Source organism: Myxocyprinus asiaticus, chromosome 10 (assembly GCF_019703515.2).
Source record: "Myxocyprinus asiaticus isolate MX2 ecotype Aquarium Trade chromosome 10, UBuf_Myxa_2, whole genome shotgun sequence".
NCBI lineage: Eukaryota > Metazoa > Chordata > Actinopteri > Cypriniformes > Catostomidae > Myxocyprinus > Myxocyprinus asiaticus.
Genome location: NC_059353.1, coordinates 41,545,808 through 41,567,912, shown reverse-complemented (window position 1 = coordinate 41,567,912; position 22,105 = coordinate 41,545,808). Strand labels below are relative to the sequence as shown.

Below are 22,105 nucleotides of genomic sequence, written 5' to 3'. Positions count from 1 at the left end.
AGAGTAAATGAAGCAGCAGCATAAAGCACATCCATAAAACCCAACAGCAGAAAAGAGCATCTTCATTTCAGTGACTCACAAAGACAGCATAAACGCAGCACGTCCGACAGACATGGCTTTGCCTCCGATACCAATGTAATTAAGCCAACATCTTGTCCCGCACTCGTATCATTACCGTCTGTAGACCATTCGGATGCGCTTTGTTATTACTTGCTGCTAAATATAGATTTCCTGTGCCAGCGCGAGAGACTGCAGTCAGCTGCAGATTGTTCCTTGTGTTTGCAGTCATAGAGACTTATGTGGATAATATATCATTCAGCATGGGTGCAACATCCTCTTTGACTCTGGGGTATGACAGATTTGATTCCAGACCCCCGTCTGGTTCTGCCATACATTTTTAATATACAGTATATATATATATATATATATATATAATATACATATAGGCTAAATTGTGTATTTACAGCTCTATATTTTTAAATGGAGGAGTTGGACTACTAGTGGTAGAATCGAACAATGGATTGTTTTTGGAATCGACTCCCAGCTTTATGGACTATAAGGAAAAGCAGCCAGTTATTGCCCAGCATAACTCTGTCAATGTTGTTTAAAAGCGTCAAACGCACTTGGTTCGCATATGCGAGGAATGGCAGCAGGTGAAGTTTCTGATGCCCCCCCTAGGGTAAGATGGTGTCCTGTAGGGAGTAGTTGCACTACACTGACTGCGTAATATACATAAAGGGAGCTGCAGTACCAGTCAGTAATACCACATTGAAGATGAATAATACTAAGAAATTTATTCAGATGGTCCCTTACCACATCCTTGACAGTTTTAGCAATAAATGCTTTTTGAGTATTAATAATAAAAAGTGTATATCCTTTCTTATATGCTGAGAACTTTCCTGACCCATGACTTATAAAAAATACAATTATTGGAGGCCTGGGTAGCTCAGCGAGTAAAGATGCTGACTACCACCCATGGAGTCGCAAGTTAAAATCCAGGGTGTGCTGAGTGACTCCATCCAGGTCTCCTAAGCAACCAAACAGCTGCAATGGGTTTCTAATACAGCTGCTGAGGGAATGACAGTAAATTTGGCAATTTCTCTTCTTCTGACAGATGTAATCCACCGCTTTCTATTTTTACCTCTTGTGGTAATTCATGAAAACGTAATAGTGTATTTTTCATTTTGCTGATGGAGCAAATGGATTAGCAAAAATAATATTTGCAGTGGTCTCCCGTTCACCGCTATAAAAGTTAACCCTGCAATTTTTTACTTCCGCGTTCCAAAAGCCGGAAGTGTGAAAAGGGTCTATTCTGTTATCATGGAATATTTTAACCCAGGCTCAGTCCACCTGCCTGAAATGCTTGCAGAGGACCTTTAAATCCTGAGATACAAAAGGGGCCGCTTCACCAGCTCGCTGTCAGCAGTCTCCGATTTGCCCTGAGGCCCTCTCAAGGCCACATCGCTAAATCCTATTGAAAAGGCTGTAAAACTCTTCAAGCAGACAGAGAGTCAGTGCAATAGGCACTGAGGAGGGATTGCAATGTCATCAAAGGGGCACACTGTGCAATTTACAGACATGCATGAATCAGGACTTCAGGCTTTTCTGTTGTAGGTGTAGAGCAGACATTTGCCTGAGAGTTGTTTGGTGCTTATACAGCATTTAGAAGAATAGCATAGTTTACAATTCCCACCATTGAGAGTGAAGAGCACTTATGCTGATCAAAGGTCGCTTTATGATGATCTAAAGTCAATGATTTAAACTGAATATCACTTAATCTTATCTCTACTTTAAAGGAATAGGTCTGTGACTGTCATCATTTACTTGTCCCCAATGTTTTTCCAAATCCGTATGCTGAGATCTTTTTCTCATTTGTGTATGGATTTAGATTCAAAAAGGCATATATCATTGACACCGAACAGGTCGTAACCGAATACAGTGCACCAGTTTAAATATGTGAAATGGAGAATGCGATTTAAGAGCTACAGCAGAGGTAAAGGTTTTCATTGAATGACATAAATTTCAGTCTATTCATCACACAAAACTATCCTATGGCTTCAGAATACTTGAAATATAGTGCACGAGTTGTATGGACAACTTTTGTGAAGACAAAAATAGCATACCGTACAGCAGAGTCAGTAAATTAAAATGACAGAATTTTGGGTCAACTACAATATTCCTTCAGCATCTAATGCTTGTAGGCAAACATGATTCTCTCAAAGCAAACAATGGGTTGGAACCATTTTAATGTGCATTTCAATCTAAAATACATTAAATACATAATTAGTCAATCCAAATGACAGTGTTAACGAAGTAAACAAATTTATGATACGAAATGGCCTGTGAATGATATCCGATATGTTAATATTGTGCATGAAAAGACAACCAAGCTTAAGCTACTGTATGTGTAGATATGTGCAATAGAAAGGTCAGGTTTTAAGGAAATAGATTTAATACATAATAGTAGTGCCAAAGAAATTGTGGCAAATGAAAACAAAATCATTTATTCTGAGACATGGTATAGCACATGGAAACTAGGAAAGTCCACAGGGTTGTACCGCACACATCAGAAGCACTACAGTGGATTAGGTGTCTGAAATTCCATATAGTTAGAAAATAAAGTGTCTTCATAAAACATATCTACGTCTCTCCCAAACAACACTGTCAGCAGCGTTTTCATCAGTGAAAAGCACCAAATGCAACCAAAAGCTCTTTTATGTCTAAACAATTCATTATAGGATATGTTATCTAAATTTTGTAATTCTTTCTACATCAGTATTTATTCATACAAAAAATCTTGCAGCTTCCCTCTTATGTCGTCCACTTTGTTTTATCGGGGAAAAAAGAAAAAGAAAAAACAAATCTGGAATCAACCAGAAAAGCATTGACCCTAAGAAGAATGTCCATATAAAACTTCACATTAATAACAATAATTATAAAAAAAATTAAAAAAAGAATAATATATATATATATATATATATATATATATATATATATATATATATATATATATATATATATATATATATATAAAAGTGATCCCATAAATGCAACAGAAGTATCTTATCTTTTTGTTCACAAAATTATACAAAATTCTTTTGAGGGATATTGAAATTTTCAAGACACCGTATTACAATATAACAACTGGACTCTTTTGAAACATATTGAAATTTTCAAGGCACCTTATTACAGTAAACTAATTGGACTCTTTTGAGAGAGTTACCATATTTAGCTAAGGTTAACCATTTCAGTTTCACACTTTTATCTGTGGAAGAATTAAACTGTAAAATGTGCCAACTAAAACAGCAAAAAAAAGTATTGATTTTTTTCTGTTTCAAATCATATTTGGTCTCTCTTCATTGTGAAATAAATATTTTCTCTTTTTAAGCCCTATAACTATAGCTAAATGTTTGCCCCTCGGTATCCCAAAAAATCTTGGATGAAAATGGAAAATGTATGGACAAATATGTGGAAAAAGTTACACAAAAATATGTAGCTAAAATTGGTTAAATATACCAATTAAGACATCTTAAAAGAAACATAAAAAGACAACACATACAACAGAGAATTCATATACAAAATATTTTATGAATACACATAAAACACTGCCTCAGTTGGCCTCACTTATCTGGTTTAACCTTGAAAAATATGTGCCAATGCCCTGAGAGAGCGCAAACACCTCCACGTTCAACTGCCTCTTTGGCATTACGGGAGCAGACAACAGGCAAATTCTCGTAAAGGCAGACTCAGTTCTTTTACATTTTTATATATATATATATATATATATATATATATATATATATATATACATATACATATATATATATATATATATATATATATATATATATATATATGTATATATATTCATTCATAGACACAGGCATCTATTGGGGTGGAACTGGGCCTGTATAAACAGTTGTTTAGAGTGTTCAAAAACTCTTGTGGACGGCTTTATTTCTTGGAGTGTGTCATGTAACTGTTTTCGATGCACAGCACGATGTAGGAGCTGGAGCAGCTGCTGGATGTCTGCTGGAGGAGTTGGCCTGACTGCAGGAAGGAGGCCAGGCCTGTCACTGCATGGTCTCCGGCCCTCCACGTCTCACAGTAGTTATCTGTCTGCCGGTGACCCTTGGCATTGGACCCATGCCAGATCATCTTCTCTGGCCTACAGAACAGGGAAGCGATTGTTTTTAGCTGATTTAAAGCCAATATGAAATGATATCCATTATACATGGTTCCCACACTTTTTGACCAATGTATTTTCATAACTTTTCCTGTCATTTGTGAGTATTGGATAAGGATTTTAAAAAATCTTTTTGATTCAGATCGATTTACTAATGAATCATTCAAACTAAATTCATTGAAAAGAACTAACTCAATAGAACAATTCACAAATTAGACATGAATATGTTTTGCATCATAATGTATGTAAGGTTATAATGCCCTTCTCCATCATTTAATTATTATTTGATTAATTTATGCTGCTAAGATCAATAGAAAATGTACACAACCATCTCTTTAAAAAAAAAAAAAAAAATCTGCAAGGTTTATTGCACCGAGCATATAGCACAGCTTTGTGAATGAAGCGCATTCTGTAATGACACTTATACCATGGTCTGTTCGAATACTCAATGCTGATTGGCTGGAATGTGTGCGGTTCAAACCGCTGAATGCACAGGTAGTTCCAGTCAGTTTTAATCACCGCTCTACATTAATACACCTCCTCTGCTATCCTCATTAATGAGACATTGCAAGAGTTTTATGCCTCGGTTCAAACGACCTCCAGACACGAATATAGTCTCAGAGCTGGAATTAACCGTCACATCACAAAACAACATCATCAAGTCATGCAGTGCAGTCTTAAATTCAACTGTGAAGTGCTATAGGAAACACAGAAAAGACAATAGTGTTCATCGATCAGCCCTGTATTAATCACCCATAGTGTTTGTGAGGAAAGTATGGTTTGACATTCAGCTGTTTTGCACAGAGGGGGAGACAAGGTAAACAGGACCCATCAAATGTGTCTTTCGCTGTCCGGAAAGAGGAGGCAAGACAATTAATATATTAATATGAAAACATAATCTGCACTGCTTAACATGTGCTGCTAGAGCTAACAGCTAGAGGATGCCCCGCTATCATGCATCTTTTACTGAAGCACTGAATGGATGGAAACTGTTTCATAACACGCAGCTTTTTGCGGTGTAGTAATCGTGCAAGGCCATATCGTGATTTCATTCATTCAATCAATCTTGCAGCCTTGGATACTGTATAGATGTCTCAGAGCTCAAAGTCTACAGGTTTGGAGCATTTTCAATAATTTTTCTCCTCATCATGAACAGTAAGTGCTACTTTTACAACTGTCACATCAGCAACGCTGTTTTTTTCTCATTAATGTGAAAATGACAAAAAAAAAAAAAATAGGAATTAAATATAACATGTTCTGAGAAGTGCTATATTATGTAGCTATTATTATTTCTAGATTGAGTATTGAAATTCACAGTTTTTAAATAGTGTTTGGTCTCCAAAAAATGATCGCAGTACTTTATCTCTGTGTCTGATTTAGAATAGGCAGAACTCTAAATCTAACGACCTGTAGATCAAGTTAACCGTTAATGTTATTCTTGCAGTTAAAATTTGCACTGTAAAAATCAATGACAGCAGTAATTAATCAATGCTGGCAAGTGACCATGGAATAAGTGGGATAATCCACGGCTAGGTGTGCATTAAACGATTTTAAATGCACTTTGCGGAGGGTGGTTCTTCGCCTCCACGTCGGGCATTTAAAATCATTTAACGCACACCTACAGCCTTGGATTATCCCTTACTTACACTATACATAGGAAAGGGATAAAAATTATTTAATATAAATACTCTAGATGCAGCAATATTTCAGCTGATTTTAAGTGGTTAGTGAATAAGACACAGGTTTTCACGCTGGAATACCGCACACAAGTGGCGCAGCCATTCAGTGAATTTGCCCAACATTACTTCTGAAGTAAACGGGATATCCAGGTGTAAAAATATAGTATATACAGTACAGCTTTATTTTTACGAGTTAAGTTTATGAAAAAATCAGTACTTATTTCTTTTGGATGGACAGAATTTTTACCACAAATTCTGCACAAAGTTTTTACTCACTGCACCAATATTTGATCAATCTACCACTTCATTGCTTACTGGTCACTCACTGAGGTATAACCGATGTCAGAAAATGTTACATAAAAACACAAAATGTGGTTAGTTTGTCAGACTTTGCATGTCAGTCAGACAGTCTCTTCACGTCTAAGAGGGCAGTTTTTGGCCTGAGTAAGCTGCCAAGTGGACCAGACTTTATGCCGATAGTTAAAAGTCTGGTTCTGCAAGACCTTTTTTAAGGAATATTCCAGGTTCAATCCAAGTTAAGCTCAAGCGACAGCATTTGTGTCATAATGGTGATTACCACAAAAAATTATTTCGACTCATCCCTCCTTTTCCTTAAAAAAAAGCAAAAATCAAGGTTACAGTGAGGCACTTACAATGGAAGTGAATGCGGCAGAAATGTGAAGTTTGTAATTTTATAAAAGCACTTACATTAATTTTTCTGTTTAAACTCATGTATTTGAGCTGTAAAGTTGTTTAGATCATAATTTAAACAGTCGTTTTAAGGTTTAAGGGTTTGTTGACATGGCAACAAAGTTGTAAATCTGGCAATGACTTTACACAGAAAAGTTTAGTAAATGATTTTATCACAGTAAAATCATGTTAACACACGTTGTTTACGCCTTGTGTCAATACTTTTGAAACGGTGAGTATTTTAACGTTTACGGATTGGCCCCATGTTTTACTTCCATTATAAGTGCCTCACTGGAACCCAGATTTTTGGGGACAAGTCAAAATTTATTTTTGTGTTAATCAATATTATGCCTCAAATGCTGTTGATTAAGCTTAACTTGTATTGAACCCGGAATATTCCTTTAAGGTCTTTTTAAATAGTTACGGTCTCTCTTAATGCTTTAAGTAGTTCTCATGACAGGCTAAGCTATTACACAGCATGACACATATGACAGTATCTTGATATATTATTAATTATTAAATCAGTCATTTATAGTGCCAGTGCAGTGGACATTTTAAAGGATAATGAAAGCTGACAAGATGTTTCTACTGAGGCCTCTAATTGAAGGGGTCACACAGTGGCACTCACCAGGCACTGTCCCTCAGGACATCTCTGCCATCAAATGAGTAGACAGGCGCATTGTCCTTCATCCTGCTCTCTGAATCACTGAAGAGAGACTCCCAGCTACTGAAAAGCACTTGATCCTGTAGAGAGGAGAGACCACATTGGTTCATTGAGTGGGTTTGGTATAAAATAAATTCTTGAGGAATTATTAAAAACATCAAATTAACATCTGTGTATTCTGAGAGAGAAACGCTGATAATGACAACAATAGTAAAAGTTTTTTTTATAGATATAAAACAATTTGTTTCGACTCTGTACTTTGATTGGTTGAGCCATGTTCAAAGCTGTTCTTAAGTTCCAAAAGAGCTGTTCTGTTTGTAGCCCCTAAAACCAGCAAATTAGCATTTCCGATCCATGGAATCTCTCTGGAATTGCTCATGTTTTTTTTTGTTTTTTTGTTTTTTTTTAGAGTTTTATGATTAAAATAAGGGCTGTGGTTAACATTGTTTGAAGAGACATTCCCATTTTGTTCTACAACATAAACTACTGTACAAACAGTTGGACAACAGTTATAGTCCTTGCTAACAAACCACTTGATAGCAATTTGACCGCACATTCTATTCACAGTTTTCCTGACTAACCATGATTATTCTAATTGCTGCTGGACTGTTTTCTGGTTCCAGTCTCCATAAGAAACTACCAATATGAGCGGTCCATACAGAGAACCACAACCATTGTTAGTTGGAGTAAAAATGAGGCTCAACTTGTGCAGTTGTTGGCTGTCTTAACAACTCAAAGTAATTACTGATATCAACGTAACTAACCTAAGTACATAGTGTCACGTTATCCACCTGCTCCTTAAATTTTGACGAGCGAGGCACTGTCGGAAAATGGTGCCACAATTTTCAAAAATGTTTACAAATGTAATAACCTAAACATCACATTATTCACTAAGAACATATGCCGATGCAAGTGAAGATACTGAAGACCAGAAAACGAAAACTTGCATCTGTTATAAATTGTGAAACTTCTGTGTTCAGGAAAAAGGTGGATATTAAAGGTGCTGTAAGCGATTTTAGCCATTCTAGAATTTCCACAAGCTGAGCCGTTGGATTAGCCACACACCCTCTTTCCAAAACCCCACACTCCAAAGATACCATATGAGCTTTATTGAGACCAACACCGAGCAGAAGCAGTTGTCAAAAACAACAGCAGCAAAATAGCTCCCTCAACTGACAACTGTTATGAACAACATGGCATAAAAATGGTATTAAGCCTCAGTAATTTTCTGCAACTACAATACTATGCAAACTTAATTTTTATTACACTAAAAAGCTCATTTGCATGTGAAAATAATGAATGGCAAGTTTGTGGAAAACTTGCCATGAACTTTTGATTTTTGTAAGGGTAACCATGTCCAAACTAATCCGTTTAAGTTTGAAAACTCTGTTCCCTATCTGTCACTCACTTGACGTTGTGTCGATGGATAAAAGGCCAATGAAAATCGGCGAGTGGTATTTGCATGCCACTCCCCCGGACATTCGGGTATAAAAGGAGCTGGTATGCAACCACTCATTCAGATTTTCTCTTCGGAGCTGAACGGTCATGCTCACTGAGCTGAATACATGTCCATGGCAACGATGCGGTCACGGCTCGCCTTCATAAGAAAGCAAGCCACCCCAGAGGCTCCCCGCCTCGGTCCTTTTACCCACGGGTATGAGGCCAGCACGGCTAGCACTGGGGGCGATTTGGGGACCCCAATGGGACCGCCTCCGCCGGGTATCCCCCCGCGGACCTCCCAATCCCCAGCACGCTCGTCTGCCCCGATCGGGCTTCCGGATGAGTCCGCCGGCTCGTCTCATGGCGAGTTCGACCTCTTATTCGGAGCCCGCAAAAGTGATGAGCTCTCGAGCGCAGCATCGGAGAGCGGGCTCGTCCAGTCGGAAGCCTCAGCTGGGCTCCTCCCTTCGGGGATGATTGCCCAGTCACAGGCTGACGCAGAGATGACGACATGCTTTCCCGGGCAGCCGCGAGTGTCAGCTAGAGTGGAACCCTCTGCTCTTCCCTGAACCCTCGCCGCTCGATGATTGGTTCCTGGTCTCGTGGCGCCGCTCAAAACCACGCCCCGCCCCCATTCCTTTCTTCCCGGAAGTGCATGAAGAGCTGACAAGGTCGTGGGAGGCATTTTTACTGCCCGGTCCCGATCTTTTCAGCTTCCCCGCCCTCACTACCCTCGATGGTGGGGTGGCCAAGGGCTATTCGGCAATCCCCCAGTGGATAAAGGTGCTCGCGGTGCACCTATGCCCGCAGAGCGCTGCCACTTGGCACGGGTGCCCAAAGCCCCCGTCCAAGGCCTGTAGGTTTACGTCATCTCTGATGCCCAAGGCCTATGGTGCCGCTGGACAAGCCGCCTCTGCCCTGCACGCCATGGCTCTCCTGCAAGTCCGCCAAGGCACTAAAAGAACTGCACGAGGGTAGTTCCGCCACGGGATTGATGCAGGTACTGCGCTCGGCGACCGACCTCGCTCTCCGAGCGATGGAGGTCACGGCGCGGTCTCTCGGGCGGACGATGTCCACATTAGTGGTCCAGGAGTGCCACCTTTGGCTCAACCTGGTCGAGATGGGTGTGGCCGACAGGACACGATTCCTTGCTGCCCCCATCTCCCAGGCTGGCCTATTCAGCGACACCGTCAAGGTCACAAGGAGCCAGGTAAGTGCTTCGATGTCCTTAGACTCAGCACGGCCACGACGTGGTGTGGCACCTCGAGCTCCGCCCCGCCGCGAGGCCCCACCTGCTGGTACGTCCGATGACGTTGTCCCTTTGGTCCCCCTTGCACGGAACTTGGACGCGTGGCTTGCGCTATCCAATCCGTCGTGATGGCTGGTCCAGACCATCCAACTCGACTATGCAATTCACTTCGCCGGCCGTCCGCCCAGGTTCAGCGGTGTCCTCTTTAACCTTGGTGAAGGACGAAAACGCTGCTACCTTGCGCGGAGATCGCTACCCTCCTACGGAAGGGCGCGATAGGACCTGTCCCTCCAGCCGAGATGAAGAAGGGGTTTTACAGCCCCTAATTCATCGTACCAAAAAAAGGCAGTGGGTTGCAGCCAATCTTGGACCTGTGAGTACTGAACTAGGCTTTATACAGACTCCCGTTCAAGATGCTGACGCAAAAATGCATTCTGGCAAGCGTCCGGCATCAAGATTTGTTCGTGGCGGTAGACCTGAAGGATGCGTACTTCCACGTCTCGATCCTTCCTCGACACAGACCCTTCCTGCTGTTTGCGTTTGAGAGTCAGGCATATCAGTACAAAGTCCTCCCTTTCGGCCTGTCCCTGTCTCCTTGCATCTTTACGAAGGTCGCAGAGGCTGCCCTTGCCCCGTTAAGGGAGGTGGGCATTCGCATTCTCAACTATCTCGACGACTGGCTAATCCTAGCTCATTCTCGAGACATGTTGTGCGCACACAAGGACCTGGTGCTCTCACACCTCTTCGGGTCAACTGGGAAAAGAGCAAGCTCCTCCTGGTTCAGAGCATCTCTTTTCTCGGTTTGGAGTTGGACTCAGTCTCCTTGAAGGCGCGCCTTACAAACAAGCGCGGCCAGTCAGTGCTGGCCTGTTTGAAGGTGTTCAAACAGAAAACAGCAGTTCCACTGAAACTTTTTCAGAGGCTCCTGGGGCGGTTCCACTGAAACTTTTTCAGAGGCTTCTGGGGCATATGGCATCCTCGGCGGTGGCCACCCTGCTCGAGTTGATGCATATGAGGCCGCTTCAGCACTGGCTCCAGACTCAAGTCCTGAGATGGGCATGGCGCCACGGGACACATCGCATGGTCATCACGCCGGTCTGTCACAGTCTTTTCAGCCCTTGGACCGACCTCTCGTTTCTACGGGCAGGCGTTCCTCTAGAACTGGTCTGTCCGGTGCACGCTTTACGCATCTATTTGGATCGCACGCAGAGCTTTAGAATCTCTGAGCAGCTCTTTGTCTGCTTTGGTGCACAGCGGAATGGAAGCACTGTCTCCTAGCAGAGGATCGCCCACTGACTCATTGATGCCATAACTATGGCATATCTCGCCCAGGACATGCCGCCCCCGGTAAGGCTACGAGCCCATTCTACCAGGGGTTTAGCGGCTACCTGGGCCCTGGCCAGGGGTGCCTCTCTAACAGACGTTTGCAGAGCAGTAGGCTGGGCAACACCCAACACCTGTGCAAGGTTCTACAACCTCCGGGTGGAACCAGTTTCGTCCCAGGTAGTTGCACGCAACAAGCGGATAAGCCCGGGATAGCCGGCCGGGTGTATCGCTTGCACATAGCGCCTTCCACCTCCTTTTGAGCTGAAGACGTGCGCCATTAATTCCCAGTAGTGTTCACAAGTTTGTTCCATGGTTGACTTCCTCCGAGCCCTGTGGCAGTTGAGTTTTTGGAGAGATTCACTGCCGGCCCAGTACACGCGCTAACTAAGAGCCCTGTTCTGGGATAGGTGCTCCGCATGTGGTGGTTCCCTGTAAGGCTAACCCCATGCAATATATATCTTCCGTTAATTCGTTTCCCTGTAGGCAAACTGCGTCTTCCTTGGGCAGAGCCCCTCTGCCCCAGTCTCCATGTTTGTAGTAACTCCTCCCCCATAAGGCAGGATCTACCTTGAAGACTCTCCGCATGGTTGGAAAGACCATGTGATGTATTTTTCCACTTAAATACCCCCACCCCCTCTTTGGGCGAGGTGTGGTCTCTGCTGTGTCTTCCCCTTGGGAGGGACACCCCCCGACTAGACCTGGCGGCCCAGTCGGATAATCCCCCTTCTTTTTTAGGGAGTGGAAAAAAAGAAGGGGAAAAGAGGCCACGACTGGGTTAAGGCTGTCTCTATCTTTTGGGTAGTCGACTTGTCCCCAAAAAGGGACGTTCGACACTCATAACTATGTTGGGGGAGGTTACATGTCAACCTGGTGCGCTGGCTATGAGGCACACAGTAGTCTGCCCACCACACACCGCCAGTTCACGTAACACAGTTCAGCCAATTGTGGCATTTCGTATAGGGACCCCTAGTGTCACTACATCGACACAACGTCGAGTGAGTGACAGATTGGGAACGTCATGGTTGCTTGTGTAACCTCCATTCCCTGATGGAGGGAACGAGACATTGTGTCCCTCCTGCCACAACGCTGAACTACCCGCTGAAATGGCCGGACCTTATATCGGCTCCTCAGCATAAAACCTGAATGAGTGGTTGCATACCAGCTCCTTTTATACCCGTATGTCCTGGGGAGTGGCATGCAAATACCACTCGCCAATTTTCATTGGCCTTTTATCAAAGACCAGAGGTGTCTCGGGCTCCCAAGAGTGACTCCTAGTGTCACTACATCGACACAATGTCTCGTTCCCTCCATCAGGGAACACAAGTAACCATGACATTTTCAGTTTAATTGAGTCATCGCTTTCTGAAGTATGTGGTAAGGGAGAGTGTTTTCGAAAAGCTCAGTTTTCGGCGAAGGAAAATGCAATTCTAGTGTGGATTAGAGGTGTAAACGTAGCAAAGTTAATGTGTTTTTAAACTAAAATATATTAGTTTGGATGTGGCCGACGTGGAAGAAATGTTTATTCCAATGTGTTAATAAATATCACTTTCAAATATTATATATTAGTGTCTATATAAAAGCAATAAGCCACTCAAGATTTGCGTTACAGTGGTTTTACCACAGTATATAAACACAGTATAAGACTTATACTACCTTATGCATAATGGAATACACACCTTGAGGTTCACAATTGGCAGTGTGTCTCTGTCAGATTTGCGGACAATGCTGTAGAGGTCCTGAAGTTTGGAGGACAGGAAGGCCCTGAATGTTCCCTTCAGTCCCACGGCCCGAGCTTGCTGGAAGCACAGGAAGTCTGCTCCACGAATGCCTCTTATGTTGCCCACTTGTGGAGAGTTCAGGGCAATAAGATGCAACTGCACAGAGAAAGAAAGTGGCATTAAAAAAGGAATTCCATCGTACAATACAGCCAACCTGCAAAGTCTGATCACAGTCAAATGTTGTTATGAAGTTGACTGAACTAACCCCTGGTCCAGAGGTGTGGGTGTGGCCTTCTGGTTGATTGACAGGGGGACTGGGATGGTGGCCAGGAGTGACCGGGTATCTGATTTGTGGTTGCACAGGATTGTACCTGTTATCAGTGTGGGGTGGGTATCTATGTTCGGGCTGGGAGGGATACTGCTGATTTGGCTCCCTCCTTGGAAAATCAATCGGCTGGTGTGGTGGAGAAATCGGCACTGCTCCATTGTTGGCTATGTGGTCCTGGGAATACGGAACAACAGGGGGAGGCTGGACTGCTGCCACCTCATTGTTCTGGGGTAAGAGCCAACAAGCTACAGTCATACCTTCAGCAATTGATATGCATATTTGCTAATACCAACTTGCTGTGATTCAATTGTGTGTACATAATTTGAATGGTATAATTCACACAGCTTACCAGATCTCCATATAAGGGTTTATAATCACCAAGCTGCAAATAAAGTAAAATACAGGTTCAAATTTACAGACAAAAATACATGTTTTGGATTAATAATATTCTCCTAAAAATGGGTCAATGACAAGAAAAATCTAGTCTAAAATGCACATGCCAAGTTCTTATAAATGTAATCTTTGTATTAATGTTGGTTTCATATGTTTTTGAAAAAAAAAAAAAAAAAAAAAAACATTTTAAAAAAACAATTTGAATTTAATGACTCTAAAAATGTCAACTGCTGTCACTGTCAAGTAAAAAAAAAAATTTTACACCCTTTCTCACAAATATTATGCATTTTCAAATCAATAATATTTCTGAATATTTCTTGAATCAAACTTGAAAACTGCCATGCTAAGTCATGAGAATGTCAAATTACTGTATCTGTATTTTTAAGAAACTGAGCTTTACACAGTCTACTGTGTTATTACTTCCTAATATCAAAACGGCTTCCCACATGTTTGTTATACCACACAGGTTTTTCTGTTTGTTTGTTTTTTTCTTTTAAATTTCACCCTTTTTTCTTCATTACAAGCTCAAAACAGTTACACCAACTTGAAATTTTGGACCACAAAAATATCGAATAATTTTTATTCAGAAATATAACAAAAATTTGTCATAGAAGAGGTGTATTCAAATCATTGTCTGAATAAAATGCCTTTTTAATGTTTTTTTTTTCTTTTTTTTTTTTTTGTGAATGGTGTGAATAGAAAGTGAATAGAAAATGAATGTCACATCACTGACACAAATACAGAGGAGGCCTTTATAAAGCACCATACCATCACTTGTTTAACACCATCCCGAACTCTGATGTAGAGATCACTTCTGTCCAAAACATATATGAGAGCACCCTCTGTTTGTCTGCGTGCTGTAGCAATCATTATGTCATAAGACCTCAGCACAGTCACCTGCTGACAGTGAAAAAATTTGCATTACATTGTGAATGCTGCCATGCTTTGAAAATACACATTAAACCTGTTAACATTCATGAGAGTGTCCACACTCTGAAGCATGAATAAAGTGTGAAAAAAAAAAAAAAAAAACAGAGGCATGAATAAAGTGTGAAACTTTGTGTTTAAAGGTATAATTCCCCCCAAAAAAGAAAATTCTGTCATCATTTATTCAGCATAATGCTGTTCCAAACAAAATTACTTCCTTTCCTCTGTGGAACAAAATAAAAGATGTTAGGCAGAATGTTAGCCTCAGTCACCAATGACTTTTATTGCATATATATATTTATTTTATTTTTTTTCATACTTTTATATTGAACAATGGCTGAAGTTTACATTCTGTATAACATCTCCTTTTGTGTTCCATGGAAGAAAAAAAATAAAGGAATACAGTTTAGAACAACATGAGGGTGAGTAAATGATGACACAATTTTTTATTTTTTATTTTTTTAATTTATTTATTTTTTTGTGTGTGTGTGTGTGTGTGTGTGAACTATCCCTTTTAATTGAAAATGTCCCACTCACCCCAGAATTTTGGCCGGGATTTCCAGGAGGGCCAGGGGGACCTGGAGGTCCAGGAATATTGACCGCTGAAACAATCAAAATCACATACCAGTTATGCATTACAAATTTAGCACTAAATATATTGGATTCATTTTCTAATCCTTACAATTTTTTTCAAATAATAAATCTATGATGTCATGTTCTGAATCAGACAGAATTGGGATCTCTGTAGACAGAAGGCCATGTGCTCTGGATGCGTGTATCATGAAAAAATGAAATAAGACATATATATATATATATATATATATATATATATATATATATATATATATACATACACATATATATATATATATATATATATACATATATATATATATATATACATACATATATATATATATATATATATATATATATATATATATATGAGATTAATTATCTTAAAAAAATTCTGTAAATTTACAGCAAAATTCTAACAGCAACCTACTGTAATTCTAAATACAACAGTTTTCTGTCAAAAAAAAAAATTAGCATTTTGGGAGATTAAATGCTGGCTCATGGTTGTGTGACTAGTTTTATGGTAAATAGCTGTTATTTGCTAAGCATTTTGGGAAAATGAACATTAAAAATCCTAGTTTCATCTTGGCAAAAGCTATAGTGAAGTTTTGAACCAAATATTTTAAATCCAAAGTGCAATAGAACTGTGGAATGTTATTAGTGTTCATGCTGTTGACACATAAAAACAATCCTGATTCACTTGCATAAACGCAAGTAAAAAAGTACAATTCAGCTTGTGTAAATTCACATTAAAATTTTGACACGTTTTACCAGTTTTTGTTGTGTTTTTGTTTTGTTTTTTGTTTTTTTTTTTGTTTTTTTTTGTTTTTTTGTTTGTTTGTTTTTTTACCAAAAAACACTGCATAATGTAAAATAACAGTATTGCACTGCATTGTGTGATCCTACAATGGTGAAATACAGATAAGCCCTTGAACTTGAACAGTGCTTGGGCAGTGCATTTGGGGCTTTATGGGGACATTTGAGGAAATGTTTTATTCAGAAATAATAGAGTTATTAGCACTATTTATTGTTGTTGTTTTGCTATTGAATAGTTGTGTTTTGTTAGAAGTCACCATTATGGTGATTAGTGTTCCCTTGAGCTGGCACCCTAGACCTTTGTAGTTGCTCTGTGTTACTTGGAAGACAAGCAAAACTTAAAGGAGCAATATGTAACATTGACATCAAGCGTTTAAAATGGGTACTGCAGTCCAAATTCAAAATATTGGAGAGAGTTGTCTCCCCCGCCTCCTCCTCCCCAGACTCGAAGCTCACGCGGGTTGCCAGGTTGAGGACACGCAACAGGAACGAGCAAACTGACAATGCTTTAGTACAGTAAACATATTACATATTGCACCTTTAAGATCAGACTATTAGTCTGACTATAACTTGCAAATGTCACTATATGTTGCAATAGTGTATGTCATTATACAGTGTAAATAATACATATATATATATATATATATATATATATATATATATATATATATATATATATAGTGTAATTGATAGCATTTAAAGAGAGTTATTCAATATGATTTTAATAAACTGAGTGTTTGTTGTTTCTGGTGAACTTATGAGTTGTCAACTGACACACACAGATATCAACACAAACGTCAACAATGGTGACAATCAACAAACATACTTTTAGATATAAAGTCAAATCTGAACATTAAAAGACATGTAACTAAGAGTGCAACAAAAGCAACAGCAAAATAAATAGTATAGTAATAGTAAATAGTAAAAAATCCATGTAATTTCTTCATGCCGTCATGCATGCTGGATACTGTTAAGTTACAGTTGGATACTGTAGCTAACAAAAACAGTATCTAACTGTTAATTTCAACAACATAAACGCACCGTATTTTTACAGTAGAATGCTAGCGACTGTAGCTGCCAGTAGTTTACTGTAATTTACCATTTCAGTGTAGTTATAACATTATGTAGACTATATAATTAAGGCAGGGAGTTCATTAAAGGAATGTTTTGGGTTCAATACAAGTTGAGCTCAATCAACAGCATTGGTGCCATGTTGATTACCACAAACAAACAAAAATCTTGTCCCTTGTTTATTTAGAAAAAAAGCAAAAATAGCTTTTACAGTAATGCATACATGCAATGGAAGTAAATGGGGACAGCCCATAAGTATTAAAATACACACTGTTTCAAAATTATAGCCACAAGACAAACATTTTAAGTGCTAACATTTTAGTGTGACAAAATCACTTACTAATCATATCTGTGTACAGTTACATCCGGTATTACAACTCAGTTGTCATGACGACATAACGCCGATAAACCCTGTCATCTGGTAAACATGGTAACACTTTATCACAATAAAATCATGTTAATGTTTATGCACTGGCCCCATTCACTGCCAATGTAAGTGATTTTCTTTTTAATAAACAAGGGATGAGTAACACATTTTTGTGGTAATCAACAGTATACCACAAATGAGAATCTCCTTATTAATAAAATTATCTTTTTAACTTAAATGGGATGTAAGCGGTACTTGAACAACTGTTAAAAAGTCTAAATCCATAATCAATGCGCACCAGGCAGTGTAATGAGAAACTGAGTTTTAGTTGCCGGTATTTGATGAAGGTCAAAATAAATGAGGAAAAGCATTGTGAAAAAAACAATATACCGCAATTATAGACAATCCCATCCAGAATAGATTTCTCATATGGCCACAGATTTAAACGAAAAACTGAAGGTAATTTGCTCTGTAACTTTTACCCAGTTTACTGAAGTTGTGTGAGAAAAAACACAGACGTGTTCAATTCGACAGGATTAAAATCACGTCATCTGTGAAACACAAATTTACCTAACATCCTCAAGGAAAACTAGATTAATATAAATAGGGCTTATATATAATCTTATCCACTGAGTTAAAAAAAAAAAAAACAAAAAAAAAACATAGCTTGTTATTCATGTTCCTTATGGATATTCTGATAGAAGGAATATGAGAATTTTAGTCTACCTGGTCTGTAGGGCCCTGGCAAGGATGGTGACCCTGGTAGACCAGGGGGTCCAGGAGGACCTGGGTTTCCTGGACGACCATCATAACCAACCCCAGGTGGTCCTGGCGGGCCCTCAGGTCCCGGTGGCCCTCTGATTGAGTCTCCTTTAGGCCCCTGGAAGAGATGACCTTGATGAGAACTAAACATCCATATTTAGGTAATTGCATTACTAACGATTTCAATGTTACAATGTTACATTAATTCTTACAGGAAGTCCAGGGTTTCCTGGTGGTCCTTGTGGCCCTTGTACAGCTCCAAAACGCGGGTCATAAAATCCACCACCTGGTTCTCCTTTCACGCCTTTAAGACCAGGATCACCGCGCTCTCCCTTCATCTCATTCTGAGGAAGCAGACGTAACATTTTGCTATACTGTACTGCAAATATATCAAACAATTGTTTTATCAAATACTTTCATACTGGTTGATTTACATACCTTGAGGGTGTAGATATCAAAGTCAGAGGCAAAACCTATGACAAAATAAAGAGTATTGCATTAATACATTTAAAACCTCAATACATTTTACAATGCTGATTGAAATAGATAGATTGGACACTTTAGCAAGTGTTTAAAAACATGAATTTTACCTGCAGATCCTGGAATGCCAGGGGCTCCCTGGTCTCCTTTCTCCCCTTTCACAGCTTAAGAAAATAAAACAATGCATTGTTAAAAATTGTCTAAAATTTGATTAATTTGAGGCATTATAAACAGAATTCCGTTTGTTAAAGTCAATGTGAAATGATGAACGCAACCCATTTTACTTCTGTAATGTGACGTACTGTATTTCTCAGTGAAACAGGATATTCAGTTAAAAAAAAAGAAAGGTGAATTGTACTTTTACAAAGTAATGTGCATTAAAGGGGTAGGTAAACCAAAACGAAAATTATTTCATTTTTTGCTCACTTTCATTTTGTTTCAAACCCATATGACTTTCTTTCTTCCAAGGAACACAAATGAGATGTTTAGGCAGACAGCCTCAGTCACCATTCACTTTCAATGGGTGGTAAAAAGATGCAATTAAAGTGAACGGTGACTGAGGCTGTCAGTCACTAACATTCTGCCTAACATCTCGTTTTGTGTTCCATGGAAGAAAAAGTCATACAGGTTTGGAACACCAAGAGGGTGAGTAAATTTGGCGTCAATAATCCCTTTAAGATAGTAAATAGGGCACATTTTGATTTCTTGATTATTTGCTGTGATTAGAATTACTGAAACAACCTACCTGGATACTGCCTTGTGAAATCTTCATATCTCTGAAATGGAAGAAAAAGATTACAAACTGTTGCCGTTGCTTAGAGAAATTATAAAGAACATGATCATTGCACTTCAACACACAGCATATGGAGCTCAATTTTGCTAAATTGAATGTGTGAATTACAGCTTATTTGACACAAAAATCACTTACACCGAATCTGTCCAAGGGCACAGCAGGCCCAGGAGGACCAGGGGGTCCCGGGGGACCAGGTGGACCCTTGAAAAGACACAGAATAACTTATCGGAGGAAGCCATCCATTTAACAAATACAGATGGAACAAATTGCTCTTTTTATTTCTGATTTAAGAGTGTGTGGTTTACTCACTGGATAGCTATATCCAGAGCCAGACCCTGACTCTCCCTTTTCTCCTTTATATCCGTTTACACCTGGACGGCCCTACAATCATAAAATGAAGGCATTAATTAAAAAAACAATAACATACTCCATAAAATCTGCTATTGTCAGCTGATGTATTAGATCGGTGGTTCTCAACTTGAGTGTCAAGACCCAGAAATGGGTCACAGGTCTGTTCTGATAGGTCATGGACAGCAAAGAAAAAACAGCGGTAAATGCAAATAATAAAATGCAACGAACTATATAACCATGTATAGTTGTGATAGTAAAATAAATAGGCTAATCAGATTTTATTTGTGCTGGCTCAAGGTCCTTTCCTGATCCTGATCTCCTTCTTCTCCCCAGTCATTTCCTGTCTCTTTCTCCACTATACTATTTAATAAAAGCAAAAAATGCATAAGAATTAACTTAATCTCATGCGACCCCTCGTCCACATGCATGGACATTGTATTTTGGTTTTGCTATACGCAACGCATAATTTTAATAAATTTAAACCGACTGAATACTGTTCATTCTAGACTGTCATTTAAGGGTTAAACACCTGGCGTGCCGAGTCACGTGGAAACAACATGACGTCAATTTCTGTGAAGCGCTTCTACGGGTGCAGCACCAACAAAAGTGTCTCTGGTAAGAAACCTCTTTAGGTTTTTTTCATTGAAACCAGTTTGGGTGTAAAGAGTAGCGTCTCTAGTTTCATTTGATGTGGCACTTTAACATTTTTTGCACATTTTTGCACGCTGATAAACATGATGTCCACATATGTGGATTTTGAGACATTATTCCCTCAAAAATGGAAAAAAACATACAAAATAACATATCTGTGGGTCATTTTGCTTCATTTTAATATACATTTTGTTATATTTTATTTTGTTATCACTGTACAATATGGTTCTATTCAATAACATTAGTAAATGCATTCCTATATTCATTGTGCACTTTCACTTTGAGAATCAAAGGGTTCATCCAAAGGCTGGAAAACGTTGCTTTCAGAGGCTTTATATGGTGTTAGGATAAAAATAAGGTGCATTTGTAACTGTTCTGAGACCAGTCCAGACAGACAGTACACTGGAGGTTAAGTCATTCACTAAATAGGGAGCAATGGAGCATCATATATCTCTCTATGCAGTTAAGTACATTCACATTCAAAAATGTTATGTCGAAACTTGTGAAATTTTTGCAAAAATTTGCATTTCCATCAGATATATATACTGTAGGTACATTTTTTGATGCGCTACACATTATGTTGCCAAAAAAATTCTTGGATGGAAACGTAGTTTATGTTTCCAAACAAGGTTTTTTTTGCGACAAAAGGTATCGATACTTTTAATGTCGTGAAAAACTGGTTTGGAAAAATATAGCCACATGACAGAATTTATCCCAATCATTAGCCTGTAATCGTTAGCTGCAAACACATCTGCGTCATGACACTTCCAGGAGTGCCAACACAAATATCTTGTATCATGCAACTGTCATCGACAAGTGCAGAGAGAAAAAATGAATGGCCACTCTTTGTGATTAATTTAATCGCGGTAGACTGCTTTTCCATAATAGACGGCAGTCATGGAATTAGGAATTATGGAACATGGAAAAAAAACAAAACATATCATTTCTGTGCACAAAGATGTTTTAGATTAAAAATGAATACACAATACTAGGAGAAAAGCTTCAGTGTGCTTTTTTGGAACACTAACATAAAGACCAATTCTATAAAATTATTGTTTAGCCTTACCCTGTAGATGAAAAAAGACAGCTGAATGACATTCTCAGAATGTTCTACACTTTTTACAAGACTAGACAAAGCTATTTGTCCAATGCTGAGTTCACTTTCAGAAAACGAGCTTTTGAACATTTTAAAACTTTTAAATATTTTAAATGTATCCCTCTTTACCTCGGATCGCATTTGCTGAGTTTCTTCAGAAAATGTAAATTGCATTATGACACTAAAATTTATTTTAGATGACAATCAAGTTCAGTTGGTCGTTAAAAGTTGCAGGACAAATATGTGGGACATAATGCAGTTGTGATGGCAATGCTTTAGATGATTGTTCAAAATAGCCTATTGAATATCAGGAATGTATCATATGTAAACCCTGATATTACACAGCATCAATTTTTCTTTAATAGCTGTGCACACTGCATATACACATCGATGGATGGTCCTTATACTAAGACCTAAAGTTTCCCCCACTACTTGGTGCAGGTTGCCAGCTTGAACAGGGCCATGACGATTTGCTTTCGGGTCGGAACCGGTGGCAACCTGCGATTGGCACAACATCAGGACCAACATTACAGTCCTATCAG

The 22,105-nt window shown here is 39.2% G+C and overlaps 1 protein-coding gene across 3 annotated transcripts in view; it reads right to left on the bottom strand.

The window, feature by feature from the left end:
* Window positions 1-2,228: 2,228 nt before the first annotated feature.
* The window catches only part of col18a1a (collagen type XVIII alpha 1 chain a), a 146,688-nt gene continuing 126,811 nt past the window's right edge, over window positions 2,229-22,105 (bottom strand). For 2 of the 3 annotated variants that reach the window (XM_051709109.1, XM_051709108.1), the window contains 14 exons: window positions 19,775-19,846; window positions 19,601-19,666; window positions 19,418-19,448; window positions 18,783-18,836; window positions 18,631-18,665; window positions 18,405-18,536; window positions 18,157-18,310; window positions 15,138-15,202; window positions 14,442-14,573; window positions 13,630-13,662; window positions 13,218-13,505; window positions 12,911-13,108; window positions 7,184-7,299; window positions 2,229-4,168 (listed from right to left, as the gene is read on the bottom strand). In XM_051709109.1, coding sequence (XP_051565069.1) covers window positions 3,955-4,168; window positions 7,184-7,299; window positions 12,911-13,108; window positions 13,218-13,505; window positions 13,630-13,662; window positions 14,442-14,573; window positions 15,138-15,202; window positions 18,157-18,310; window positions 18,405-18,536; window positions 18,631-18,665; window positions 18,783-18,836; window positions 19,418-19,448; window positions 19,601-19,666; window positions 19,775-19,846 — 1,590 coding nt within the window. In that variant the 3' untranslated portion in view covers window positions 2,229-3,954. The remainder of the gene's footprint in view (window positions 4,169-7,183; window positions 7,300-12,910; window positions 13,109-13,217; window positions 13,506-13,629; window positions 13,663-14,441; window positions 14,574-15,137; window positions 15,203-18,156; window positions 18,311-18,404; window positions 18,537-18,630; window positions 18,666-18,782; window positions 18,837-19,417; window positions 19,449-19,600; window positions 19,667-19,774; window positions 19,847-22,105) is intronic. The other variant, XM_051709107.1, reaches the window with a different exon arrangement.